The sequence below is a fragment of the Molossus molossus genome, unplaced genomic scaffold (genome assembly GCF_014108415.1).
Source record: "Molossus molossus isolate mMolMol1 unplaced genomic scaffold, mMolMol1.p scaffold_m16_p_3, whole genome shotgun sequence".
Lineage (NCBI taxonomy): Eukaryota > Metazoa > Chordata > Mammalia > Chiroptera > Molossidae > Molossus > Molossus molossus.
In genome coordinates this window covers 56,154,261-56,178,847 of record NW_023425366.1, presented here as the reverse complement: position 1 = coordinate 56,178,847, position 24,587 = coordinate 56,154,261, and the positions used below count along the sequence as shown (strand labels likewise).

Here is a 24,587-nt window from a genome sequence, read left to right as displayed (position 1 = left end):
CAGCCGGCACCTAGCCAGACGCACAGGGTGGGCCTCCAGATCTCTCCTGCTTCACACGCCCAGGCACTGGAGGGGGCCTCACCGTCACCCCTAAACGTCCTCGTTCTGCAAATGAGGAAACTGAGGACCAGAGAGTGAAGCAATTTTTCGAAGGTCTCACAAAAACAGAGACCAGGAGATCGGCGGGCAGCAGCTTTAACCAGCCTTCTTTCTGACTGAAGAGGCTTCGTGTCCTACTGGCTGGAGGGAAGTCCCAGAGGGGTCATCTTTATATTCCAGAGAAAGAACTGTTACTTTGACAAAACGAATTTCTTTCCATTGTTTTATAACTGTTGGGATGACAGACCGTTACATAACTGCATTTTTAAAAATGAAAATTTTTATCAACTGAAAATTAAAAGTTTGGTTTTTTGTTTTTAGTGAAAAACAGTCCGAAAAGAAATAGAGCTGGCCAAGGAGAGGGATCGAACTGGTCTCCACCACCCACAGGACTGCTTCAGAACTTCTTTCTGCCTCGCATGAATTTTTAGGTCTCTACCAATTAGAGAAAACCAAAATTTTTTACCTTAAAAAAACCGAACACACTGGCCCCAAACTGATAGACTACTGTCATCTCAGAATCTGTTAGCATAAGATAATATTTCAAGACCAGTACATGATCCAGATGACACATTATTAATTTTTTTTTTTATCCCAGAAACGACACGGCTTGAGGACCGACGTGCTGGGAAATCTGTGTTTACGTGGGGAGAGTGGGGGGATCCCCTTGCAGAAGCTGGAAAGATGTTAAGTGGTAAATACCAAAATGCCCAGCAAGCATGCGAGCAAGCGCTCATCCCAGCGTGAATATGTGCAGCTCAGCATTTTAAAATTTACTTTTAGCTTTTCTAGCAGTTCGAGTTAACCCTTCCTCTGCTCCCACTCCCTCTGTGAGAGGGCAGCCCTTACCCACAGCCTGGCAGAGCGGTCCCAGCTCTCTTCACCCCTCACCCTCCACTTCCCCAGGGGGCCCCCTGTGAACAGGAGCCTCCCGGACTTCCTCACTCTCCGAAGTCTCGGGGCAACCTGCCGAAGCTACACCTATAACTGGAAAAGGCCCGTTGGGAGACCAGTAAAGTACAGATAAATCCACATATCCAAACAAGAGGTTCCCCTAAACCTGTGCCTCGGAACCCCCCGAGAGCTGTTTCAGAAGGTGATGGCCAGCACCTGTGCTTTGAGACAGCCTCAGGTGATTCCAAAGCGCGTCCCTCACCAACAGACACTAAACTAGACGCTCTAAAGAGCCAAGTACATGTCTCTCTTAGTTACGAAACAAGTAACTGCCAACCACAAATTCTTCCAGATTAGGTTCCTCTTACTGCCTTATTGGCTAGTAAACTCACCGGTAGACCGGGTGAATAACAATCCAGTGTCAGGAAGGAGGGCATTTAATGAGTATTTGTATAACCCTTTACAATATTTTTCCATGTACTGATGATCTCACATGGTTCTCACAGTAACCCTATTGAGGTAGTTTGTTCTCATACGAAAGATGAAGAAAACACGTCTGAGACACGAAAGAACAACGTGAAAATGCCCTAATGATGTCAGCATTTATATTATCGAGTTACATTCAGTTTTTGCTACTTATATTGATTTGTGTCTTTGAGGTGTTTCTTCTGAATATATGGTATATCGGTTGCTGCAGACATTTGCTTCCAAGGGAAAAAGAAATCCATGTCGAAATCTTGGTGAGCTGAAAACTCGCGGCACGGGTGCCATTAAAGTCAGGGTCAGCCACTTAAACTCCCGTGTTCTTCCTGCTGCAACGTCTAAGCTCTTTGGCTCAACAGAAGAATCTGAAGAGCAAGAACAAAACAAAAGCCAAGAGAATAAAGGGAGGTTATTTACTTCAAGACTATCAATTCTAAAATAAAATAAACCCACCCAGTCCTCTGTTGCGGGTGTCACTTATAGCTAAGTAAAATGCTTCCTCAATAATTGGGTGCTGGTTGGTTGGAAAATTCTAAGAAACACATCAGTGATCAGCCTAAAACATGAAAGCAAATGTCACATATGGTGGGGCCAGCAGGGACAATGTATCTATTTGACACCGGGATCTTTGTAAGAGCAAACATGCAGCCCAGGCTTTGTACCTCGTCCGTCGACATTTCACTCATCCTGAGAGGCGGCTCTGGCGTAACTCAGAGGCAGGTGAAGCCCAACCACGGGCCCTACAATGCTCAGCCAAGACGTGACGTAGTTGACGGGCCTGGGAAACAAGTGAAAAATACAGGCAAGTCTAACGTTTCCACTGTCGTTTGGATGAATGATAGAAAATCAGTTATCGATAATTAAAGAAAACAAGGCTTTCTTCAAAGGTACGCGCCCACCACTTGCAATTCCCGCATTTCCAAATGCCAGCCCCATTGCTTGGCAAGGACTCAAGCTCCCCAAAAAGCTGTGAGTATCCCTCACTGAGGTGGTTCAAGGCACTGGGACTCGAGACTCCCCTTGATGATTCTAATTTTACACTTAAAATTGATAGCATTTGCTAAGGCAGTAGCATGTGGTGATGAAGAGCATTCTCTAAGGCAAAATGCCTGTTTTTTCAATTTCCAAATCCCAGTTCCACCACTTAACTAGCTTTGTGACCTTGGCCGAATCATTTAACCCTTCTTTGCCTTAGCTTTCTCCTCTGTAAACTGCGTAAAATAATAGAACTCAGCTCATAGGGGCGTTATAAAAATCCAATGCATTAATACATCTAGAATAGAACAGAGCCTAGCACACAGTAAAAATCAATAAATGTTAGCCATTATTATTATTACGAAGAATATTTCTTTTTTAGCTTAGCTTCCAGAGTCACATAAAAAGATTTACACTTTTAAAATAAGAGTTAAAGCCAATGTATCTTGATGGTGTTTCTTACCTATTGATTTTTTGAGAATTCTTTAACACGGGAGTCAGGAATTCATCCGTCTTGCAGGGGTGAAGTACAAAGAAGGGTTGCCCGAGTATGGGGTGCTCCTGCAAGAGTCAGGGTGGGTGCAGGATGGTCAGTGTGAGTTACTTTGAAAAAATTAAAATACATAATCTGGTTTATCCCTTTAAAATAAAGGTTTCCTTTGAATTCCAAGTTATTAAATGAAGATACAGCTGGATTTCAGGTTTGAAATGTAATTCATAATTCAAACAGGAGAAGTTGGTGTGAGATGGAGTTACTCATTGATGGAGGAGTGTGGTCGATTATAGGAGAGCACATGACTGTTTACATAGTACAAACTGGAGAATAGTTGGATCGGTTTCTCCTAACTCTCTGTCAGAGAATGCTCCCTTTGGTCTTTAACGGTTCTTCAGTTTTCCCTCGAGGATATCTGGAAAGCCCCGTTAGCCTGACCATCTCAACAATGTATTTCATTCCTTAGTGGTAAGGGGACCAAAATCACTCACACTTTTTTTTTTACATAAATGTTGTAAACATGTTCATTGTTTCAGGCTTAACTGCATCCAGTGCCAGTGGGCACATGTTCTGTGGGTAGAATGGGTGTGGGGAGAAAGGCATTGTTTAAGTTGATCTACATTGTTTAAGTCTGTCTCTCTCTATGAGTCTCTCTGTTTCTCTCCTTCTGTCTCTCCCAAGCTTATAGGGCTGTTTCTATAGGGTAGAAGTCCATACAGTGGAGCTCTACCGCCTTTATCCAAGAACCACTGTATAGAGGGTGCAGGTGAGACCGCTGCCGGGTTAAGGATGTGGACACCATTTGGCAAGCAGTGAGGAGCCCTAGAAGGTTCCTATGCAATGAATGATCTCTGCACAAATTCTACCAACATGGAAAGAGTTACTGATAATAAATTTTCCAAGCATTTACATTGTGGATTAAACATTATGCCAGAGACTGCAAATTCAAATACTGCTATGCAATGAATGTTTGTGCCTCCCAAATTTCATATGTTGAAATCCTAATGCCCAGTGTTATGGTATTAGGGGGTGGAGCCTTTGGGAGGCAATTAGGTTAGGAAGGTAGAGCCCTCAGGAATGAGATTAAGGACCTTATAAAAGAGGCTCCATTCAGTATTTATTTTTATCTAACTTATTCCACTTATTATAATATCCTCTAGGTCCATCCATGTTGTCACAAATGGCAATATCCCATTCTTTTTTATGGCCAAGTAATATTCCATTATATATACCACCTCTTCTTTATCCATTCATCTATCGATGGACACCTAGGTTGTTTATATAAGTTGGCTATTGTAAATAATGCTTTAATGAACACAGAGGTGTGATTTCATTTATATGTAAAATCTTTGGGAAAAAAACACATGAGAAAACAAACAAACAAACAGAAAAAGATACAGAGAACAAACTGATGGTTGCCAAAGGGGAGGCGGTGGGGGTGAAGGGGGATAAGAGGTACAAACTTTCATTTATAAAATAACTAAGTCAGGAGAAAGTCATGTACAGCACAGGGAAAGTAGTCAATAATATGAAAATTTTGTATAGTGACAGATGGTTACTAAGACTTACTGTGGTGGTCACATTGTATGGTATATAGATGTTAAACCACTATGTTGTACACCTGAAACTAACATAATATGATGTGTTACCTATACTTTAATAAGTAAGACTTTTAAAAAAAAAATAGGCTTCCGAGAACAGACGTGCTCCTTTCCACCACATGAAGACACACGGAGAGGCCTGTAACCCCGAGGAGGGTACTCAGGAGAAAGGGCTAGCACCCTGGTCTGTCTCCGATGTCGGGTCTTCAGAACTGTGAGAAATGCATTTCTGTTGTTTATAAAGTAGCCAGTCTGTGGTATTTTGTTAGCATCCCAAAGAGACTAAGACAAATGCCTACGAAGAGCAGGCAGGTGACCAGAAGGAACGAGGCCAGTTCAACGCGCAGGCTGGGCTGTGGGGGTGGGAGAGCAACGAGCCAGGCCTTCCCATTTGTCAAAATAACCCAGACACCCAGATCTGTGTGCAAAACCTCCTACATTTAAATGTTGGCACAACTGAAAACAAAAACAAAAACGTATTATGGGCCAAATGAAACAAGCCTGTAGGCTGGATTTGGACTAGGGGCTGCCTAACTTCTGGCTTCTTCTCTCCTCGGCCAGTCCAGGGAGAAGCTGAACTCAGAGTCATCCACGGGAAGAATGATTTGTGGTTGTCCCTGCCGCCTCCACTCACCAACCCCAAAACATCCGTGCCTGTGTGGATGTGTACACACCCACTCACAAGGAATGGGAGGGGCAGTTCATCTTGAACTGGAGACACTGGGTGTGGGAATTTGGGGGTATATATGTGTGCTGAGGGTTAAGCTATCCACTGGGTGTGGGTTGGTGTTGTGACTCCCCCGGAGCCCCCTCCAGCTGTCTCTGTGCAGTAGCCTGGTTCTTAGGGCACAGCCTGTGCTCCCTCTCTCAGCTCTCTCCTTGGCCCTTATTCCCGCCCCTAGCTCGACCCGGGGTCACAGCCCAGATGTGTTAGGCCTACAGCAAGTCCTCCTGTCCAACTTGATTCTGGCTTCCCTTACCTGCCTTGCACTAATATTTATTAGTTTAAGTGTCTAGTGATCATCTCTTATGTATGTGCCAGGAACAGTTCTGGATATAGTCATAGAGATCACTGTGTCTCAAAGACAAGCAACGCCCCTGATCCCATGGACCTTACATTCCACTGCAGGAGACAGACAATAACACAAGGAACAAATAAATAACAAGATAATCCAGATAATAATAAGTGCTATGAAAGAAATAAAACAGGGTAATATGATTCTGGAGGGACCGTGATGATGTTTCAATTTGGCAAAAAGGAAGGCCTTATTGAAGAAGTGATATTTAAACAGAGATCAGAATGACAAGAAAAAAATTACCATGCAGAGGTCTGGAGACAGAATGTTGAACACAGGAGACTGTAAAAGAGAATGAGCACAGGAAATGTGCATAGAAAATGCAAAAGGATTTTAGGATTATCCTGGACTAAAATAAATACTGTTGGAAGGTTGAGATTTAAAACAGCCACACTGAGTGTAAATTCTTTCTGGATTACTATGTAGTAACCAACAGAAAGCAATAAAGAGCTGCAACCAGATCTTACTGATGAGAAGACACGTTGCCCTCTTTAATAAAATGAAACCTAGACCTCCAAGGATGGCATTAGATGGAAAGGGGCCTAGAGGAGAGTCAGCTCAACCCCCCAGCCCCCACTCCTCTTCAGGACTCCCTCCCCCTCAGCATCCCTGGAAGATTATCATGGCCACTTCATGCTCAGGGGACTCCTGCAGCTTTAAACACTCAAGTCCAAGCCCATGGCTGAAGCAAATAAGACTAGTGAAAGCTTGGGAACACTGAAGCTTGTAAACACCCAACGCAGCAGGGCTCCTGACGATCCAGGTGTTACAGTACTGGGGATCCCATGCGCATGTGGCACACGGGAAAGAGATGGTGGCTGGTGGATGGACGCCTTCACAGCCACTGCCCGAAAGTGACCTCCAAGAATTTTAACATGTCACACTTCAGTTTTCCTGAGGACTTGGTGACTGTCATGAGGAATGGCTTTGTCATAGAGTGAAGACCTTGCTTCTTCCTTCCAAGCCTATGGCCTGACCTTCACAAGACCTCAAAAAGAACCGCATCAGAGTATGACACCATCCGAGAGACGCACGCACGCTCATGGTGCAGGTAACCACTTCCTAAGCAGGTGCAGGCCCACGTCACGCCAGCCTGCTCGTTGATGCTGCTTAGTGAAAACGTGGACGTCACTGTCACACGTCTGCTTTTGCTCAGTCCATATAGCGAGTAGATAAGAAAAGATTTGGCCTCTGCAGTTTCGACTGTTTGCAGCCAAGTTCTGCTCCATTACTTGGTAGCTATGAACTTTTGGGCAAACTCCTTTAAACGGTTGTTTAAAGTTTCCATTTCCTCATCTGATAACTGGAATTAGCATCTACTTCACAGATTGATTATTATCCTTCAATGTGAAAATGCCAGAAAAGTGTTCTGACATATAATAAGCACTTACTTGGCTATTCTTATTTAATGTGTTGATATATAAACAGACAAGGAGAATAGCACCCAGACATCCAGAATCAGATCTATGAAGCCCTATAACAGAGCCCAATTTCAATATCTAAGAACAGGAATCTCCTGCAATTATGCAGGATGGTAAAAATATTACTGACTAATGGCTAAATGTTCAGGAACATTTGACAACTAATTATAACGAAAGAAATCTTAGTAAAAAAAAGTCTAAGTTTACATTTATGACAACTAGAACTATCACTATATTGATATTCAAGAAAAAAGCAATGAAAAATAATTTAAATAAATTTAAATTAAAATAAGAGCTCAGGCACTTCAAAAACACTTCAGTAATCTACAACATTGTAATACACATTTTCTCTCAAACAAGATAAAGTCATATTGGCATTTAAGGTGATGTTCTAACAAAATCAGATGCATGGCAATGCTTGTGTGAAACACCGTTTTGAATAATAGAGACTTTCATGCCTTAGAAGAGCTTATAGAACAGCTTGGACATTTCTTTAATGCATATTTCGTCACCTGAGAAAAAAAGCACAAATTATTTTACCATTTACTCTATTGAGAACTTATATCCGTATAATTAGACAGAATATATTGACATGAATAACTGTCTTTAAAAATCAAAAGTTTAACTTGGATTTTAAATTATACTGTTTTGGAAAAATACTTTTGGCTTTAAAAAGCCAAGCTATATGGTTATCCACTTAAAATAGGAATCATAATAAGGCGTATTTGTATAATCTCTTAAGAATAGTTTATAAATAGATAACAATAGGAGTAGAATTCCAACTGTAGCAGAATGTAGAGGTCAGCAAAGCTTCTCCCTGAAAAACAAGTATAAAACTGGAAAAAAAAAAAAAAAACTGCCAAAAAAAAAAAAAAAAAATTCCAGGCTGTGAGAATCAACCAAAGGCAAATAAAAAATTTGAAAAGTATTTAATTTATAAAAGGCAGCTTGCACTTCAAGTTAGACACAGAGAGTCTGCAGCCTTGTGGCCTAGAAATACCTCCATATCCCCTCCTACCTCCACCTGCTCCATCACCAGGTAAACTTTACCAGAGTGGAGCTGGCCATGAGAACCACTGGCTGGGCTGCTGGGCAGCTGGACCTGATTTCCAACAGACAGCAGAAACTACTGCCCAGTGATGCTGGCGAAATAAATAGCAAACCCAGTACTAAATGAAAAGTTGAAACCACAGCTCTGCTCACCAGATGTTGCAATCCCAGTTGAGGCCAGCAGCAGACCAGCCAGAAATTTAATGGGGAGATTCTGGAGAGAAGGCAGTTGTAGAAGGGCTAGGCAAGTTCTCCAGGTGTCCCTGGCTGATGGGGAGCTACACACATGTGCAGGGGAGATACGAGAAGGCCTGAGGGAAAGTAAAAGCTGACACGAACTTGAACATTAACTGAATTCTGAGCAAGCTCCCAACTCCCCAAAACATCCATCAATAAAGAATGGAAGGCTTACAGGATTTAGGTACCTGAGCACAATCTCTGTCCAATGACTGGCCAACCAGCAAGCTAAGTAGACAAAGCTGGGTGACCCCAAGGAAGTCAGGATAAAACATGAAAATAAGAATAAAAAATAGCCAAGACATCAATGACCACACTTACAGAGAGGCAACTTCTGCAGATAAATCCTAGGAAGTTACTGAAACAAACAAACAAAATAGCAACAAAAACTAAAAGACAACCCCCAGAGGAACATATTGGAATCCAGAATTGCTATAATATATTATCTAAACTATCTAGCTTTCAAAGAAATTTGAGACATGCAAAGAAACAGAAAGGTGTGAAGCATACTAAAGAAAAAAGTCATTATTAAAATAGTCATGGGAAAGTAAGCAAAGGATAGGAAATACAGTCAATAATATTGTGATAACTACGTGTAGTGCTAGTTGGAGTGCTGGAAATATCAAGGGGAACACTGCGTAAAGTATATGATTGTCTAACCACTAACCTGTACACCCAAAACCAATACATTAAAAAAAAAATTATCTCTGAATGGGCCCAGATATTGGATTTACAAAGAATTCAAAACAGCTATTCTAAATATGTTTTACAAATGAAAGAAAACTATTTAAAGAGTTAAAAGATAAAAATTACGACAATGACTCTGCAAAAAGGTAATCTCAATCAATGAATACCAACTATGAAAAGAACCAAAAGGGCCCAGCTGGTGTGGCTCACTGGTTGAGCATCAACTCATGTACCAAGAGGTCACCGGTTCAATTCCTGGTCAGGGCATATGCCCAGGTTGTGGGCCCAGTCCCTGGTGGGGGACATGCAGGAGGCAGCCAGTTGATGTTCTCTCTCATTGGTGTGTCTATCTCTCTCTCCCTGTCCCCTCCTCTCTCCCTAAAATCAATAAAGAAAAAATATTTAAAAAATAAAGAAAAGAACCAAATGGAAATTCTAGAGTTAAAAAGAATAACACAGAAATAAAAAATTCACTTAGATGGATTCAAGAGTAGATATGACATGGCAGTAAAAAGAATGAGAGGATTTGAATATACATTAACAAATTATTCATTCTGCAGGAAAGAAGAAAAAGAAAAAGGAACAGAGTCCCGGAGAGCTGTGGGACAGTACCAAGCATACCAGTATACGCGTAATAGGTATTTAGGAGAAGAGGAGAAATAGAAGGGGGCAGGCAGTATATTTAGAAAACGTATCATCTGAAAACTTCTAAACTTTTATTTTAAAAATGTAATCTACAGATACAAGAAGCACAATAAACCCTAAGTAGAAACACAAAGAGAGCCACAAGTAGATGCATCATAGTCTAAAGACTGAACGTCAGACAGGAGGAAATCTTAAGGGCTTAAGAGGGAGAGGACTCATCATATAAAGAGAAATAACTGCAATAATGGCTGGTTTCTTATCAGTTCAGAGGGCAGCAGAAGGACATACTCAAAGTTCTAGTGAAAATAAAACCAAAACCCCAGAGCTGTCAATCAAGAATTCTTTATCCATCAAAACTATCCCTCAAAAAATGAAGGTAATATAAGTACATTCCCAGGGAAACAGACTGAGAATTCCTTGCTAGTAGACCTCCTTTACAAGATATACTAAAGGAATTCCTTCAGGCATTAATACCACAGGGTAACTTAAATCCATAGGAAAATATAAAAAGCATCATAATTGGTAAATACAAAGGAGTTAAGTATTTTTTCTCTTAATTACTTTAATAGACATAAAATTATATAAGCAAAAATTATAATACTGTAGTATTGGGCTTATAACATATATGTAATATAGATGACAATAATAGCACAAAGAAAGGAGTAATGAAAATACACTGAACAAAGTTGCTATATTTTAGCTAATTTAAGTCAGTATTAACTTGTGTTCCTATTGTTAGGATGTTAGTACGGGTGTTATTTTTAAGAGAACTGGAATTCCAAAGCTTCCTCTTGTTGTCAAATAAATCCTTTAAGTGTGTTTTTAATCATGTCCACTCTTCTAGCAATATGTCAAATGAATCCATAATTAATGACATGGTTAAACTGTATAGTCAACATTCAATGCTTTCTCAAGTGTATCAGCTTTTCTTCGTTGTGGCAAATTAACCAAATAATTCGCTAGTTAGTCTTCAAATACAGATAGAAAATTATTATTTAAATACTCAAAATAAATCCTGTTTCAAAATGCATACGACTATTGAATATAGGCTTTGAGTTATTAATAATATAATAATGGTTACATAATGTAGAAAAATATAAGTTTTCCTGATGTGATTAGAATTCATATATTCCCTCATTCATCCATTTATCAAATATTAAGTCTTCTTGTCTTCTAATTTGATAATGACTTAACCCTAACTAAAGGCAAAGGATCTATAATTTTAAAATGTGATTAATCATATGGACATCTCAATGCTGCAGCAGTGACAGGATCAGCTTTGCAACCTGAGTCAATATTTTTTTTCAGTCTCTCTCAGTCAGCTGACCCTGCAAGCCAAACAATTTGTATTCAAAGTAAGATAGATAATTTTAAAATAATTTGAATCATTTGATCAGTGTAGACAATCAATCTGGATAATATTCTCCAAATGCCATTTTTCTGCCATGGATATTTGTTAAGGCTTATGCTCTCAGGCAAGATTACCTGTATTTTCTACTTTCACCCTCAGACAGACAGAATCAGGGATGAAAGCTGTCATTAGTTGATTTAGGAATTACAGACTGGAGCTCAAAAGAAGTCTAAAATCCTACACCTTATTTGTTTAACATACCATTCTCAGAAATGGAAGAACATCAAAACTGTCAGGATCTTTTTAGTGACATTTCTTAGATCAATTCAGAAGGTAAATTTGTGTGAAAGTGCTACCATCTGCTGTCAGTACTAATGAACTGATGCAAATCTGCTCTGAGAAAAATGTCAGTGTGGAAATACATGCAGCCAATGAACTGTGCTAGGCTTACAACTCAATAAACACTTCTATTGGAACAAAGTTCTGCTATATGGTATTCCGTGAAAATAGAAATGATGGGTCAGATTTCTATCTCCGTAACTCCAGAGAAGTTATATAGACACATTCTCTTATGAAATTTAATTTAGCAATGGTTAAATGTCCCATAAAATAAGTCTGACATGAATATTAAGAATTGGTTTCATAACTATTAGGTATGACTATCACAAGGAAATGATAATACTGCACCTTCATTCTTACCGCTACTAAATATGAGTTACTTGGTTCGTTTCTTAATATTCTTGGCTCTCCAGGAGGGCACAAATATCATTTCACGTACTAAGCTTTTATCCAGCTGCACATTCCAGACTGATCAACTTTGCCTTCCACTCTGGGCACCTTCTTTAGAAACAGAGAGGGGTCTCTCCCTCACCCTCCCCTCAAGCAGGGGAAGGAAAATAGCTGCTGAGCATCTACATTATGAGGTACGGTACTAAATACTTTGTATGGGGTCACCTATTCAACTAATTCTTTGATGAAGGCTTTATTATTGCCACTTTGGAGAACAGGTTCAAAGAGATTGTGTTTAAAGTTATCCATGCAGAGTGGGGCAAAGCACCTCAAAAGCCGATACTCTCACACTGCACCTGCTCACCCCACTGACAGGAGCTGGTGTCAAGGATAGTCCTTGGTTCTCATCCTCTCTAGTCCACCACTTCAAAAATCTTTTTTTCAAATTTATAAGTAATTTATTTTCATTAAATTATAAGAGCAATTCATATGGAGAATTCAGCAAATAGGAAAATAAAACAGAATAAAAGCAGGTGAATTTCCTTTCAGACTTTTATACATGCACATTTGTAGCTGTCTGTTGCTTTTTATTCACTGAACAGATATTTATTGAATGTCCAGTATGTGCCACTCCCTGCTATGTGTTGTCTGTTGATCATCTGTACTTATTTTTATTAGTCCCCTCCATATATTTTGTTTGGATTTATTTTGTTGCTCTTAATTTTTAAATATTCCATGGGTATTGAAAATAATATGCATAAAGAATATGTAAAATTGTTGGCTACAGTGCTGTCCACGTGGCACTAGATCCAGCAAAGTAATTGAATTGTCCACATCATCTATGTCCTTGTCTGCTTGATTTTCCAAATTCTAAGACATCAAATATCTCCTATGATAGTTGATTTGTCCATTTCTGCTTGCAGTTTGTCACATTTTGCTTCATATATCCTAAAGTTGTTATCTTCCTAGAGAATGAAGCTTTAATTTGAAGTAATTGCACCTCTTTGATTACACTTTCTGCCAATAAATTACTTTAATCTGATACTTATATAGCCACACTTGCTTTCTATTTACCTCAGGCACTTAAAATAATTATTTGCCTTTCAATTTTTCTGTGTCCTTATGTTTGAAGTATTTCATGTGAAAAAAAATACATGGATATTTAAAAAGAAATCCACCTTTACAATCTGTCTCTCTTTTTATAATTTTTATTTTTCCTTTATTGGTTTTTAGAGAGAGAGGAAGGGAGAAGGATAGAGAGATAGAAACATTGATGAGAGAGAACATCAGTTGGCCACCTCCTGCATGCCCCTCACTGGGGATTTGGCCCACAACCTGGGCATGTGTCCTGACCAGGAATCAGACCAACAATCTCGTGGTGCATGGGTCAACACCCAGCCACTAAGCCACACTGGTCTGGCTACAATCTGTCTCTTAAACAAAGTGTTTAGGTCATAGTTCTTTGTGATTTGACTTCCTTCTTCCATCTTATTTGAGACCTTTTACTCCTTCTACTTTTAATGTTTCTTCTTTTGGTTTCCTTTTTTTCCTCCTCTGTTCCTTTCTTTTGGATTGAATGTAGGCTCATTTTTTTTTTTTTTTTTATTGCTTTTTCTCTTTTAATTCATTGAAAAATACATGTTATATTTCTAAGCTTTTAGTAGTTATCCCACAATTTTTAAGTAAATGTTTTGCTCAATAAAATCTACAGTTATTTAATGTCTTTGCCTTTTTCCTAAACAAGTACCTTAGGATGTCCTTCTTAATTTCTGTACTGTTGTTATTCAGTACTTCAATTGTATATTTTGTTTTTAACCCTATAAATTAGATACTATCAGCATTTTGTAACTCAATATTTGTTGAGATCCACTCACACTTTACTATTCTTTTCTTTTAAACCCCCTCCCCCTGGATATGTTTTTATTAATTTTAGGGAAAGAGGAAGGGAGAGGGAGAGAGAGAGGGAGAGGGAGAGAGAGAGGGAGAGAGAGAGAGAGAGAGAGAGAGAGAGAGAGAGAGAAACATCCATGTGAGAGAGAAACATGAATAAGTAACCTCTTTTATACACTGTAACCAGGATTGAAACTAGAACTTGCAACTTCTTGGTGTACAGGATAACACTCCAACCAACTGAGCCACCTGGCCAGGGCCCCTACTATTCTTTTTGTTTACCAATTTTTCTTGTGTATCAGATATTTATTCTGGGATCATTTTCTTTATTGTTGAAATATGTCCTTCAGAATATCCCTTTAGTGAAAACCTGTACCTAGTAAATGGTCCCATATTATGAATGCTTTGTTTTGCCCTCATTTTTGAAAAATAAGTTTTGTGGGTGTGAGATTTTAGGTTACAGTTATGTTCTCTTAGCACTTTGATTATATTATCCCATTTTCTCCTGTCTTCCATTTTTCTGTGTGGAAGTCAACTATCAGTCTAATTGCCATTTCTTTTAAGAGCTCTTCCTCTTTGGTGTTTCACTATAATGTGTCTAAGTGTGGATTTCTTTTAATTTATCCTACTTGGGATTCACTGAGCTTCCGGAATCTAAATACCATGTCCTTCAGTTTCTTTTTCTGGAACTCCTATTAGACATGTGTTTGTCCTCCTCTCTCCCTGTATCTTTTAACCTGTTATGTTGTCCATCTTTTTCTCAAATTTTGCTACAATGTATATAAATTATTCACATTCTACTTCTAATACATCAATGCTTTTTTAAATCTTTTCTACTTTTTAGTGTAGGCCTTTTAATTATATACTTTCCTTTCTAAAAGTTCTATTTGATTATTTCTTAAATTTGCCATATCATTTTTAGAGTCTCTTCTTCCTATATCACACGTTCAATACTTTCTTTCACTTAAAAGTATATTCAACATATTTATTTTATATTTTTGCACCAAAAATTATCAATATTTGAATGTGAGGATCTGATACTTCAGTTTGGTATTTTTGCTGGCCTTCATGCTTAACAGCTTGTTATGAATTCTGCACATTTTTTATTGTGACCAACTAGTAGGACTATAAATACAGTAATTCTTTGCAGCCTAGGATTAAAAGTGCATCCTTCCAGAGAAGTTTACATATGCTTCCATCTGGTGCTAGGAGCAAGGAGGGGAGAAGAGGGATTCCAACTCCATACTCATATGAGAGTAGACTTGTGTTTAGTCTACAAGTCATATGTTCTTTTAAAATATGTTCTATACAGAGTAAGTCTGAGAGGGTCAAATGAGGAAGAGAAAAAAATTTAAATATATATAGAATGATGGTAAACACTATTTTAGGTAAATTGGTGAGAGAAGGCCTCTTTACAAAGGTAGTATTTGAGCAGAGAGCTGGCTGACTAAGTGAACAGCAAGCCATGTAACTCTTTGGGAAATGAGTTTTTCCAACTTGGAAATAAGAAGTGCTGAGACCCTATGACCCTAATGAGGGAAAGTATTTGGAGTGTTCACAGAATGGCAAGATAAGCAGTGAGGTCTGGTGGAATGAAGGGGAATAGTGTGATGGAGAGATTCCAGAAGATTCTTAAGTACAAAGTGACATATTCTGGTCTACATTTAAAAACATGACTCTTGACATTGTAAAATGGCATCAGGGAAGCAGAAAGTACAGCTCGGAGGCAAGCAGTAGCCCAGACACGATAGGATGGTGTTGTGTGCAAGGTGATAGTTGTGTGGCAGGGGGAGAATGGTCAGGTTTGGGATTTATTATGAAAGTAGAGCCAACAAGATTTGCTAAGGGATTTGATATGCTGCATGAGAAGAAAAAAAGGATCGGGGATGATTCCACAGTGAAATGTCTGTTCATGTCTTCTTGACTATAGGTTTTTTAAAAAATTAATTTATATTACTTCCTTAGTACCTTTTGAGGATACTGATTCTTTTCATTCATTCCACCATCATTGTGAGCCATGTCCTGGTCAAATGTTAGTGAGATAGCGGTAGATAAACAGATAACCCCTGCTCTCATAAAAGTTGCTAAAATATTCAAAATATTTTTTGTTTCCAGATTTTCATTTGTCTTTACATTTGTTCATGATGATTTAAATATGGAATATAATATTAGATATTTAAATCTATACTTTTTCTCTCTTTTAATTTATCACTTTTATGTTTGAAATATCCTATTCAGAATTAGAATACTAGATATTTATTTATATTTATGTACAGCTTACCATTAAACTATTTGCTGTTCTCCAAATACACTGCTTTTTCCTACCTCCAGGCCTTTGCATACATGATTCTGTCTCCCTGGAAAGCCCTCCCACACTCCCTCACCAACCAATGCCCATTTTTCTCCCACAGGTCTCAGCTTCCTTTTTTTTTTTTTCCATTTATAGTTGACATTCAATATTAATTTCAGGTGTACAGAATAATGGTTAGACATTTACATAATTTACAAAATGATCCCCTGATAAGTCTAGTATCAAATTGGCAGTTACAAAATAGTCATGGGGATGTCAGGTACAGCACAGGGAACCCAGTCCGTAATACTGTGACAACTGTGTATGTTGTGAGGTAGATACTAGATCTCAGTTTTCTTTTACCCCAACCCTGCATCATGTGCCCGCCCTCTGCTCCCACTGCACCCCAAGCTTAAACCTACAGCTTACCTCCACACTGTTCTGTACAGGTCATTGACTTTACAGGAGTCTCCCTCTGCCATACTGTACTTTCTTGAGGGCAGGGGAAGTATTCTGATTACTGTTTTAGTCTCAGCATCCAGGACTGTGCCTTTCGTTTAGTAGGCACTCAATAAATATTTGCGGAATTACTGCATAGACAAAGACATCCTACTCTGCCAACATAAATTGTTATTGTCACATGCAGCCTGTTCCACAAAAGAGAATATTTGTGCAGAAATACCATGGTCTCCTATGCCACTATGGGGACATGAAAGAAACAAACATTCTTTCTCTGTGTCAGAATATAAGGGGCAATACCTCTTGTACTTTTATAGGAGTCCCCAGATGAGATAAAAACGTCAATACCTGTTTTTGCAAATATTTCTTCCAAATTGTGTCTAAGAGCAAAGGAGAGGGTTTGAAAGCATGGTTAGGAATAAGTCTCTACATAAAACCTTATGTCAAGGATGCAATATATTCTAAAGTCTATTGGTTTTCACACAAAAATAACATCCTACATTATCATTAAATAAATTGATGCACCAAGATGCATATTTTATTACTATTATTTTTTAATCCTCACCCGAGGACATTCTTCCATTTCTTGTTCAGATAGAGTGGGAGAGAGAGAGAGAAAGAGAGAGAGAAACATTGATGTGAAAGGGACACATCGCGTGGTTGTCACCGGCATGACAAACCAGGGCTGGGGACAAACTCCAACTGAGGTACAAACCCTTAGCGGGAACCGAACCCAGGTCTCTCTGGACCACAGGCTGACGCTCTAACCGCTGAGCCAAACCGGCCAGGGCAAGATGCATATTTTAATTCTGAGTTAGCCTACCCTCACAATGTCCCACTAAGAAACAAGTCTAATACTACTAAAATATATAGTATGCTCATGCCTTTCTACTTAGCTCACTCCTTTATTCCTTCATGTGCTTTTTACTCATGCATCCATCCATCTCTCCAGCCACTCACCCATTCATTTATTCATCAAATATTTATGGCGCAAGTTCAACGTGCCAGGCGCTGCTCCGAGCACTGGCGGTATAAGCACACTCAAGACAGGAGCACACACTGCTCTCACGGAGCTCACATTTGAGTTTTGGCACTAGAAATATATACCCAACAACTTCCCATTACCTCAACTTCTGGGGTGTACAGTCTGGCTGCTCCCCCAGTACTGAAAGTCCTGGGTTGACTCTCTAAGGGAGAGAGTTCCAAAAGTCAAGTAATTTTGTCACCACTAACTTTCTTTCCCAGAGGATTTCTGAAGAGAATGGAAAAGCAGATTCACAGGGAGAATGGATTTTACTTGCCCTGATGGTGGGAGTGGGGGCGAGTAATAGGACTTGTGACCAGGAACAAGAAAAGCTGCCAAAAGAAATGCCCTCCATGGGAGGGATTGTTTTCCTGACGTTTGGACGGGAGGTATGGGAAGCTCGCACTGAGAGAAGACAGTGTAGAGACCATGGTGCACAAGGAAAGAATGAGATACTTCCCACCTAGACGGAGGGTGTTCGAGGAAGGCCCACAAGTGCCGAGGCCAGAGAGGAGCTCTCCAGTCCACTACGGGAAAGCTACGACACAGAGGTGGCCAGGCCTGGGACCCCGGATTGGAAAGACCACGCATAGAATAATACTCTGAGAGCCTGATGCCTGGAACTCAACTACTACCTTCACCCTAAGAGCTAATCCTTGTTGCAGCTGTGCCGTTTCTGCAGTGCTGCGTGCGTACCGGTAGTCAGAAACACCAGACAGACAGGCGTATGTTTCCATGAGTCACACGGAATAGGACATCTCCTCTCCTCTCCTCATCTCTCCCCACGCTCTGCCAGGGCTTTTGTAACTCAAGGCTTACAGAAATCACCAAAACTCACAACAGATCACTCAAAAGGTACAAGTCCAGGAATATGGGAATTCAGAGAAAAGAAAGGTCACTCTGACTGGCAGGAGGTGGGGGCAGCAAAGACGTCCTGAGGATAACCTGGTCCAACCTTAACGCATGGGCAGGACCCGATCAGGGGAAGAGAACAGCGTGGCAGCAGGACGTAAGACAGAAAGAAGCGACTCCAAGTTTAATAGGCCAGAGACACACGGACTCCCATGTTCTAAGTAAGACTGAGAAGTTTGGTAAAGTTGCAGAAGAAAAAACTGTTTATTTTTGTTTGTGTTGTTAAATGATTGAGGCAATCCCTGTAAGATCCAAGTATTCCCTAGACATAGTCAACACCTATCCAAGACACAGAAGCAAAGTTTGAAGTATTACCAATCCTTTTTTGAAAAAGACAGGGGGACAAGTGGGAAAGAAGAAATACCCTAATACTAATTTATATCCCTAATAAGTGAGTGAGGAGACAGATAAAAAGACAGTGAGAAAATTTTTAAGAAAAAAAAGAAATGTGGGAAAGACATAAAAGTCTCCCCTAAGTACCCAAAAAGGTCAGCAAGTTTCTCCTCGTTTCCGGGATGGGCAAGGAACCAAGTGAAGCTATGTTTTGCTCTAGCTGCACCTGTTGACATTTTGTGTCCAGGTTAATTAAAAATAAAAATCTAATGGTTTAGGGAAATGTGAATGGAAATTAAAATAAAAACAGGACAGTTCTTTAAATTTATATGCTACACAGAAGCCACCAGGCTTCCTAGAATTTTTATTAAAAATTACAGACATCACAGCAATAGTTTTCAGACACCATCTTCTCTGCTAACAAAACTTCCCTTTCATGGATCCCGAGGGAGTCCAGAAACAGATTCTCCCACAGCTGCATAAACCTACAAAGGGCTCCTTCCCTGGACTCTGACAATCCCAACTCTAACTCCTGGATTAGAGAACAGAGCTTGAATATATTCATAGAGTCTACATGGGTTGTTGCTTTAAGCAACACCATTAACATGCCAGAGCTCTGAGTTCCCAAACTTACTCAGTTATCAATTTGTTGTACATAATTTAATCTCTCTGTATTTTGATAGGCAAAATGGAAATAGCACTGCTGATACTTCACAGGGTGAAAGGAGATAACCAACAAGACCACTACAAAGCTTGCTGGGGGGAAAAGAGCTTATGTAAATGTCTATTAATTAAGCAGGAATGGCTGCCCAACTAGGTCAGGCATGATGATAAGACTGAACAACCCACCCCAGCCACCAGCATCAAAAAGAAGAAATGAACATTTAATTCTTAATAGGACTTATTTGTTACATTTTATACAAAGCATTGGATTATAATATTCTGTAACATAACACAGAGTAGCACATTTCAGACCATCCTCAAAGAATTCTTTGATAGAACATAAACTTATTAGACACAACAGCAAAAACAAAAACAAAACAAAACAAAAAAAACCACCAAAAAAGCAAGCCAATTACTAATGAAGAACTTGTAAAAAGCTAATCAAAGCTCTCATCCAGAGAAAATGAGAAAATCTGAGACTCAGAATGATTTTGTATATTGATGAGATTTTATATAGCGGCACAGAAAGAAAAATAAAATAGATTTAAATGAAGAAAAAGGACTCTCAGTCTCTGTTTAAAAGCTTTGTTATGTTCCATATCAGTGTTTTTATTAAAATGTTCTGTTCTGGTGGAAACACACATTTAAAACAAAAAACAAAAACCCTGATGAGTGGTGTGCTCAGGTTCCTCTCTCCAGTCAGAGCCCTCAGTGTTAGGGGGCCAGACAGAAAAACCTTCATCGAGTCTCCGCCCCCTTTTTTCTCAGAGGGGTAGCTAATCCAAGGTCAGGACACTCAGAAAGGACGGAGCTGAGACTCAGGAACAGAATTAGGATCCCCACCACGCCACGCCAGCCGACACAGGTGCAGATTTCCGCGTGGAACAGCTCCAAGGCGTTATTCATCCTATTGTTGTTTTAACGTAAAACAATTGGGAGCTTGTGCTTTCCAAGCATTAATTATTATTTTTTCCTTCACTACATTACACAATGGTGACCATGTTGTCTCAGTAGTCTATTTCTGAAACTCACTAAAACAGTGACACCCCTTTAGAGCGAGGTATGTTGGGGCACAGCAGAGCGGTGAGTCAGCAATCAGAAAAGTCAAGGGTTTTCAAGAACAAACACACAAACCAGTCTAATTTATTGATAACCAGGTATTAATGTCTGACGACTATCACACAGGAAGATATTTTATGAGCAACACAAAATAAAATAGCAGTCTCTTAGTATAATTACTTTTCAGAATTGTGCCAAATAGAATTTTAAATCAACTGAAAAACATACAGATGAATTTTCAAGATGATTTTTTAAAATACCATAATGTTTCTCTTTAGATATATAATCAATGTAAATTTCTAATAAAAGCACCCCAGTTTATAGCTAACAGTAATGTATTTCCTTCTTGCTTCCTATCGAATTTTGATAATAAAAATATTCCTTTTAATCCCGGAAGCAGATTTCCCTAGTTTTTCTCTTTAGGCTATCTCTCAAGAGAGACTCCATGAAGAAAATTCCTAAGGATGTGATAAACCTACTACAAAATCTGTTATTACTCATCTAATAATAAAATGTTAGGCAAAGATCTGACCTATAAAAATTTAGTTACTATAAGATATTTCTCTCACTTTTTAGACTACTAATAATTTGAAACTAGGCAACACAAATACTACTAACAAGATATAGTATTAAGAAACCATGCTTTTCTACATAAAAATGTAATCATAGATTTTTTAAGGCAATAGTTATATCCTGGTATTTTGCAAACAAGTATTAGAGAGAAGAATAAACTAATATATATGGGCAAAAATTAAAATTTCTTATTTTAAAGATATTTTATTAAAGATGTAAGCAACCTAATATGTCAGAATAAAAACTGTGTACTCTAATCCCATTTCCTGAAAAAAATTCTTTTTTTTCCATTTCTCCATAGAAACTCCTGTTGAAATTTTCAGAACTGATTTTTATAGTTTAGATCTAGTTCAGTATTTTCTAGACAAGAAGGTCTAGAACCCACCAAAGAGTCTAAAACCAATCAAGAAAACCGGTAGCAGAAGTTACAGTCTTTCCACATGGACCTAGGTAATGAACTCTGGCTTAGAGCCTGAGCTCTGGGATCATGATTATTTTCTTCCTATGACCCGTCAGGCCAGCAAACACAGTACATTTCATGATTGCCTCAGACTAGGTCATCCTTGAGCTCTCTTTATTCCTTCCTCTTAAAGGTTAATTTTTTCCCCCTTCTTTTTATATCTACCCACCTTCTTATCTGTCATAGTAATGTACACAGTGACTATATAACTCAATTTTTCCTCTTTTGTCTTAACATTATTTTATATATACTGCCTTATATTTTGCATAATCCTTATAACTTTCTATCAGGTTATGATATCATAATATGTTTTTATCCTTATTCCACTGTTAAACAATTAAATAATTTTCCAGTGTTATACTATTATAACTAGTTTGTATGACTATACATACACTATATGGATTATTTCCATAGAATGAAATTTCAGGAATCAGTAAAAACAGTAGGGCTATTTAGATGGCTGTTAATCTATATTACAGTGTTTTTCTCCCAAACAAATTAATTTATACTGTCACTAATAAAAACTGCTTGACTAGCCCCTCCCTGTTGTAAGTAGCACTGTCTTCATGTTAGATTTAGATCCTTCCATGACATATTTCACAAAAACATCACACAAACTCTATAAAGACTCTGAACATATGCCACTTTTGACTTGACCGCGGGATGCAACCCTAGAGAACTCCTGACTTGATGCCGGAGAACACATGGAGCAGGATTAGGGCTCACAGTGGGGCTGGGTAAGTCTCTCGAATGCGTGTAATCCCAGTATGTCCCTGGACGCTGCTTTTCCAGATTGGCTGGGGCAGGGTCAACAACTTTTAGGAGGTGACGAGCCAAGGCTCCAACCTCCCAGAGCAGGTCTGCATTACCCACCCAAGTCTCCAACAAGCTGGTGCTGAGGTCTCGAAGGGCCACGAAAATAGACCGTAACATCACATTAACTAAAATGCATGCGCTCCTCAGATTCTTTGCCGGTTGGTACAAACATGGCTAGAGTTTAACCACATCACTCCTTTAAAAAGCTCTACTTTCGTTGGCAAGGGTCTGGAAAATAATGCTAAGTGTAAAAACCAGCACATAAAATTGTATATTCATTATGGTTACAAGTATGGATATGCTGACATGAAACCTGCCCAGCACGAAAATGGCATCCAAACTCTCATCTTGAGGCATGGCATGAATTAAGAATGGAAACTAAAACTGTGCATGTCAAACTGATGTAAATATAATCGGCAGTAAAACACACCCAAGGGCATATACGTTCTCTTCAACATTTCTTATTTTTTCATGTAGAAAAATAGGCCATTTCTAGCATGTTCCTCTTAAGAGGCCCATTCATTCCTGCCTGTGCTGGCTGGTGCTCCTCCAGCAGTGACAGCTGCCTTCTCCAGCCTGCAGTAAACCTCTCAGAACACCCATCCAGCAGCGCAGCCTTCCCACTTCTGGCTCAGGGCAGGACCCACTCCACAACGGCCCCTTCCACGAACAGATCAAAGGACAAAGCCAGCTCCCCACCGAAGGGCAAGGGCTCTCTCCGGGCATATTGCTAATCAACCACCTTCTCCAGGAAGCAGACACGGGAGGTACTCAGCCACGTTAGTCCCCACAGCGTCGGACTGACTTTCTGCCAGGGGAGCCTAAGAATTCTAGAATTTTGTGTAGCTTTATAACTTGATAAAAAAAGATATTATTCTTAATATCTAGTACTCAGAAAAGAAATTCTAAAGGCAATTTTATGATTTCACTTACATCTTTACTTCTATAAATCATTTCATTCCAATATCTTTGCACATTTTGCTTGTACACACCTACATCTAAAAAATATCTGTATCTATATCTATATTTATATACCCCTAGGCACATAAGTTGACCTCTAAAATTTTTTATTAAATAGTTGCATAGGATGTAATTTTCCAGTGTATTGTAAATATTGACAATTTTAAATATACATACTAGTTTACATATACCTACAATGTAAAATAATACTATTATGTTTCCACTTCTCCAAAGAACTTCACCCTAATGTATATTTCATGCTTAAAAGCTTTTTATTGATCATACTCTTGTAAATAAAAATATATATACAAAAAAATTTATTTTCCAAACTTTTCTGTGACCATTTTGCTCTAAGTGTTAACAAGATGTTTTAATTGTGATTATAATTATTAGTAGCACTCAGTTGACCAAAACAATAAAACTGAAAATCATGAGTTACTAGCATCATTTAGTATATAGTACAGGGCATACCTTTCTCATATATGTGTAGGAATCCAGTTCATCTTCACAACACCCTGCAGTTATTATTACCCCCTTTTACAGATGCAGACACTAAGGTTGAGAAAGCTACACGGCTCCTCAAGCTTGCAGATCCACACACTGACTCTCTGGCTCCAGAGTCCAGGCCCTTAACCACTATCCTATACTTCCTGACTCTTAAAAACATGGATTGGGGTAGGAGTGAGATACATAAGGGGGGTGTCAAATTGCTCCTTGACTTGATGCCCTGGCATAGCAATATGCCATGGTAAGGGATGGGGTGGGTGTGAGGTATGCCTTTGTTTTGTACAGTGGGAGAAAGGCAAAAATGGGAGATGAGAAAAAAAAATCTTGGCCACAAATGCCTTTTCAGGCAGACAGATTTCATGAGAGGATACATATGCAAGTAAGGTCCGGGAACTAATTCCTTTAAAATTCTCCATGCCCACAAATCCTTTGGGAAGTCTTCATATACACCCAAGAATACATACTTATACTCCAGTTTGAATGTTATCAGTCCACTCAATCTCTGATACAATAAAAATTAGAAAAGGTTTGTGAAACATTTTTAATGCTTCAGAAACAAAATTTAATTAAATTTTAAATTATTTTAACCCTTAAATTTTATTTTAAAATGGCAGTTAATTTCAATAATTTGGAAGGACACAATTCTTAACTGTAACAGGATAGTAATAAGCATAACTATAATCTACACAGTAGGTTTGTAATGATTAGATATAGTGCATGAAAAGCTTCAGGTCGGTAATAGAGCCATGCATAAAATGCTCCTCTCAAAATCTTTATTTGCATTTCTATTACTGAAATCATTTCCTAATAATGAAGTTGCCATGAGAGAAGTTCCATTACTAAGGAATCACTGTTACAGAAACAACATTATTAAAGCATCGCTATGTACAGGAACTTTTA

General features: G+C 38.9%; 1 protein-coding gene across 1 annotated transcript in view; it reads right to left on the bottom strand.

Annotated features, from left to right (window-relative positions):
* Positions 1 to 1,422: 1,422 nt before the first annotated feature.
* Positions 1,423 to 24,587, bottom strand: part of ATG10 (autophagy related 10) — a 262,172-nt gene continuing 239,007 nt past the window's right edge. Inside the window, 3 exon segments of the mRNA XM_036279440.1 lie at positions 1,423 to 1,841; positions 2,139 to 2,254; positions 2,915 to 3,012. Of these exon segments, the coding sequence (XP_036135333.1) occupies positions 1,630 to 1,841; positions 2,139 to 2,254; positions 2,915 to 3,012 (426 nt within the window). The 3' untranslated portion in view covers positions 1,423 to 1,629.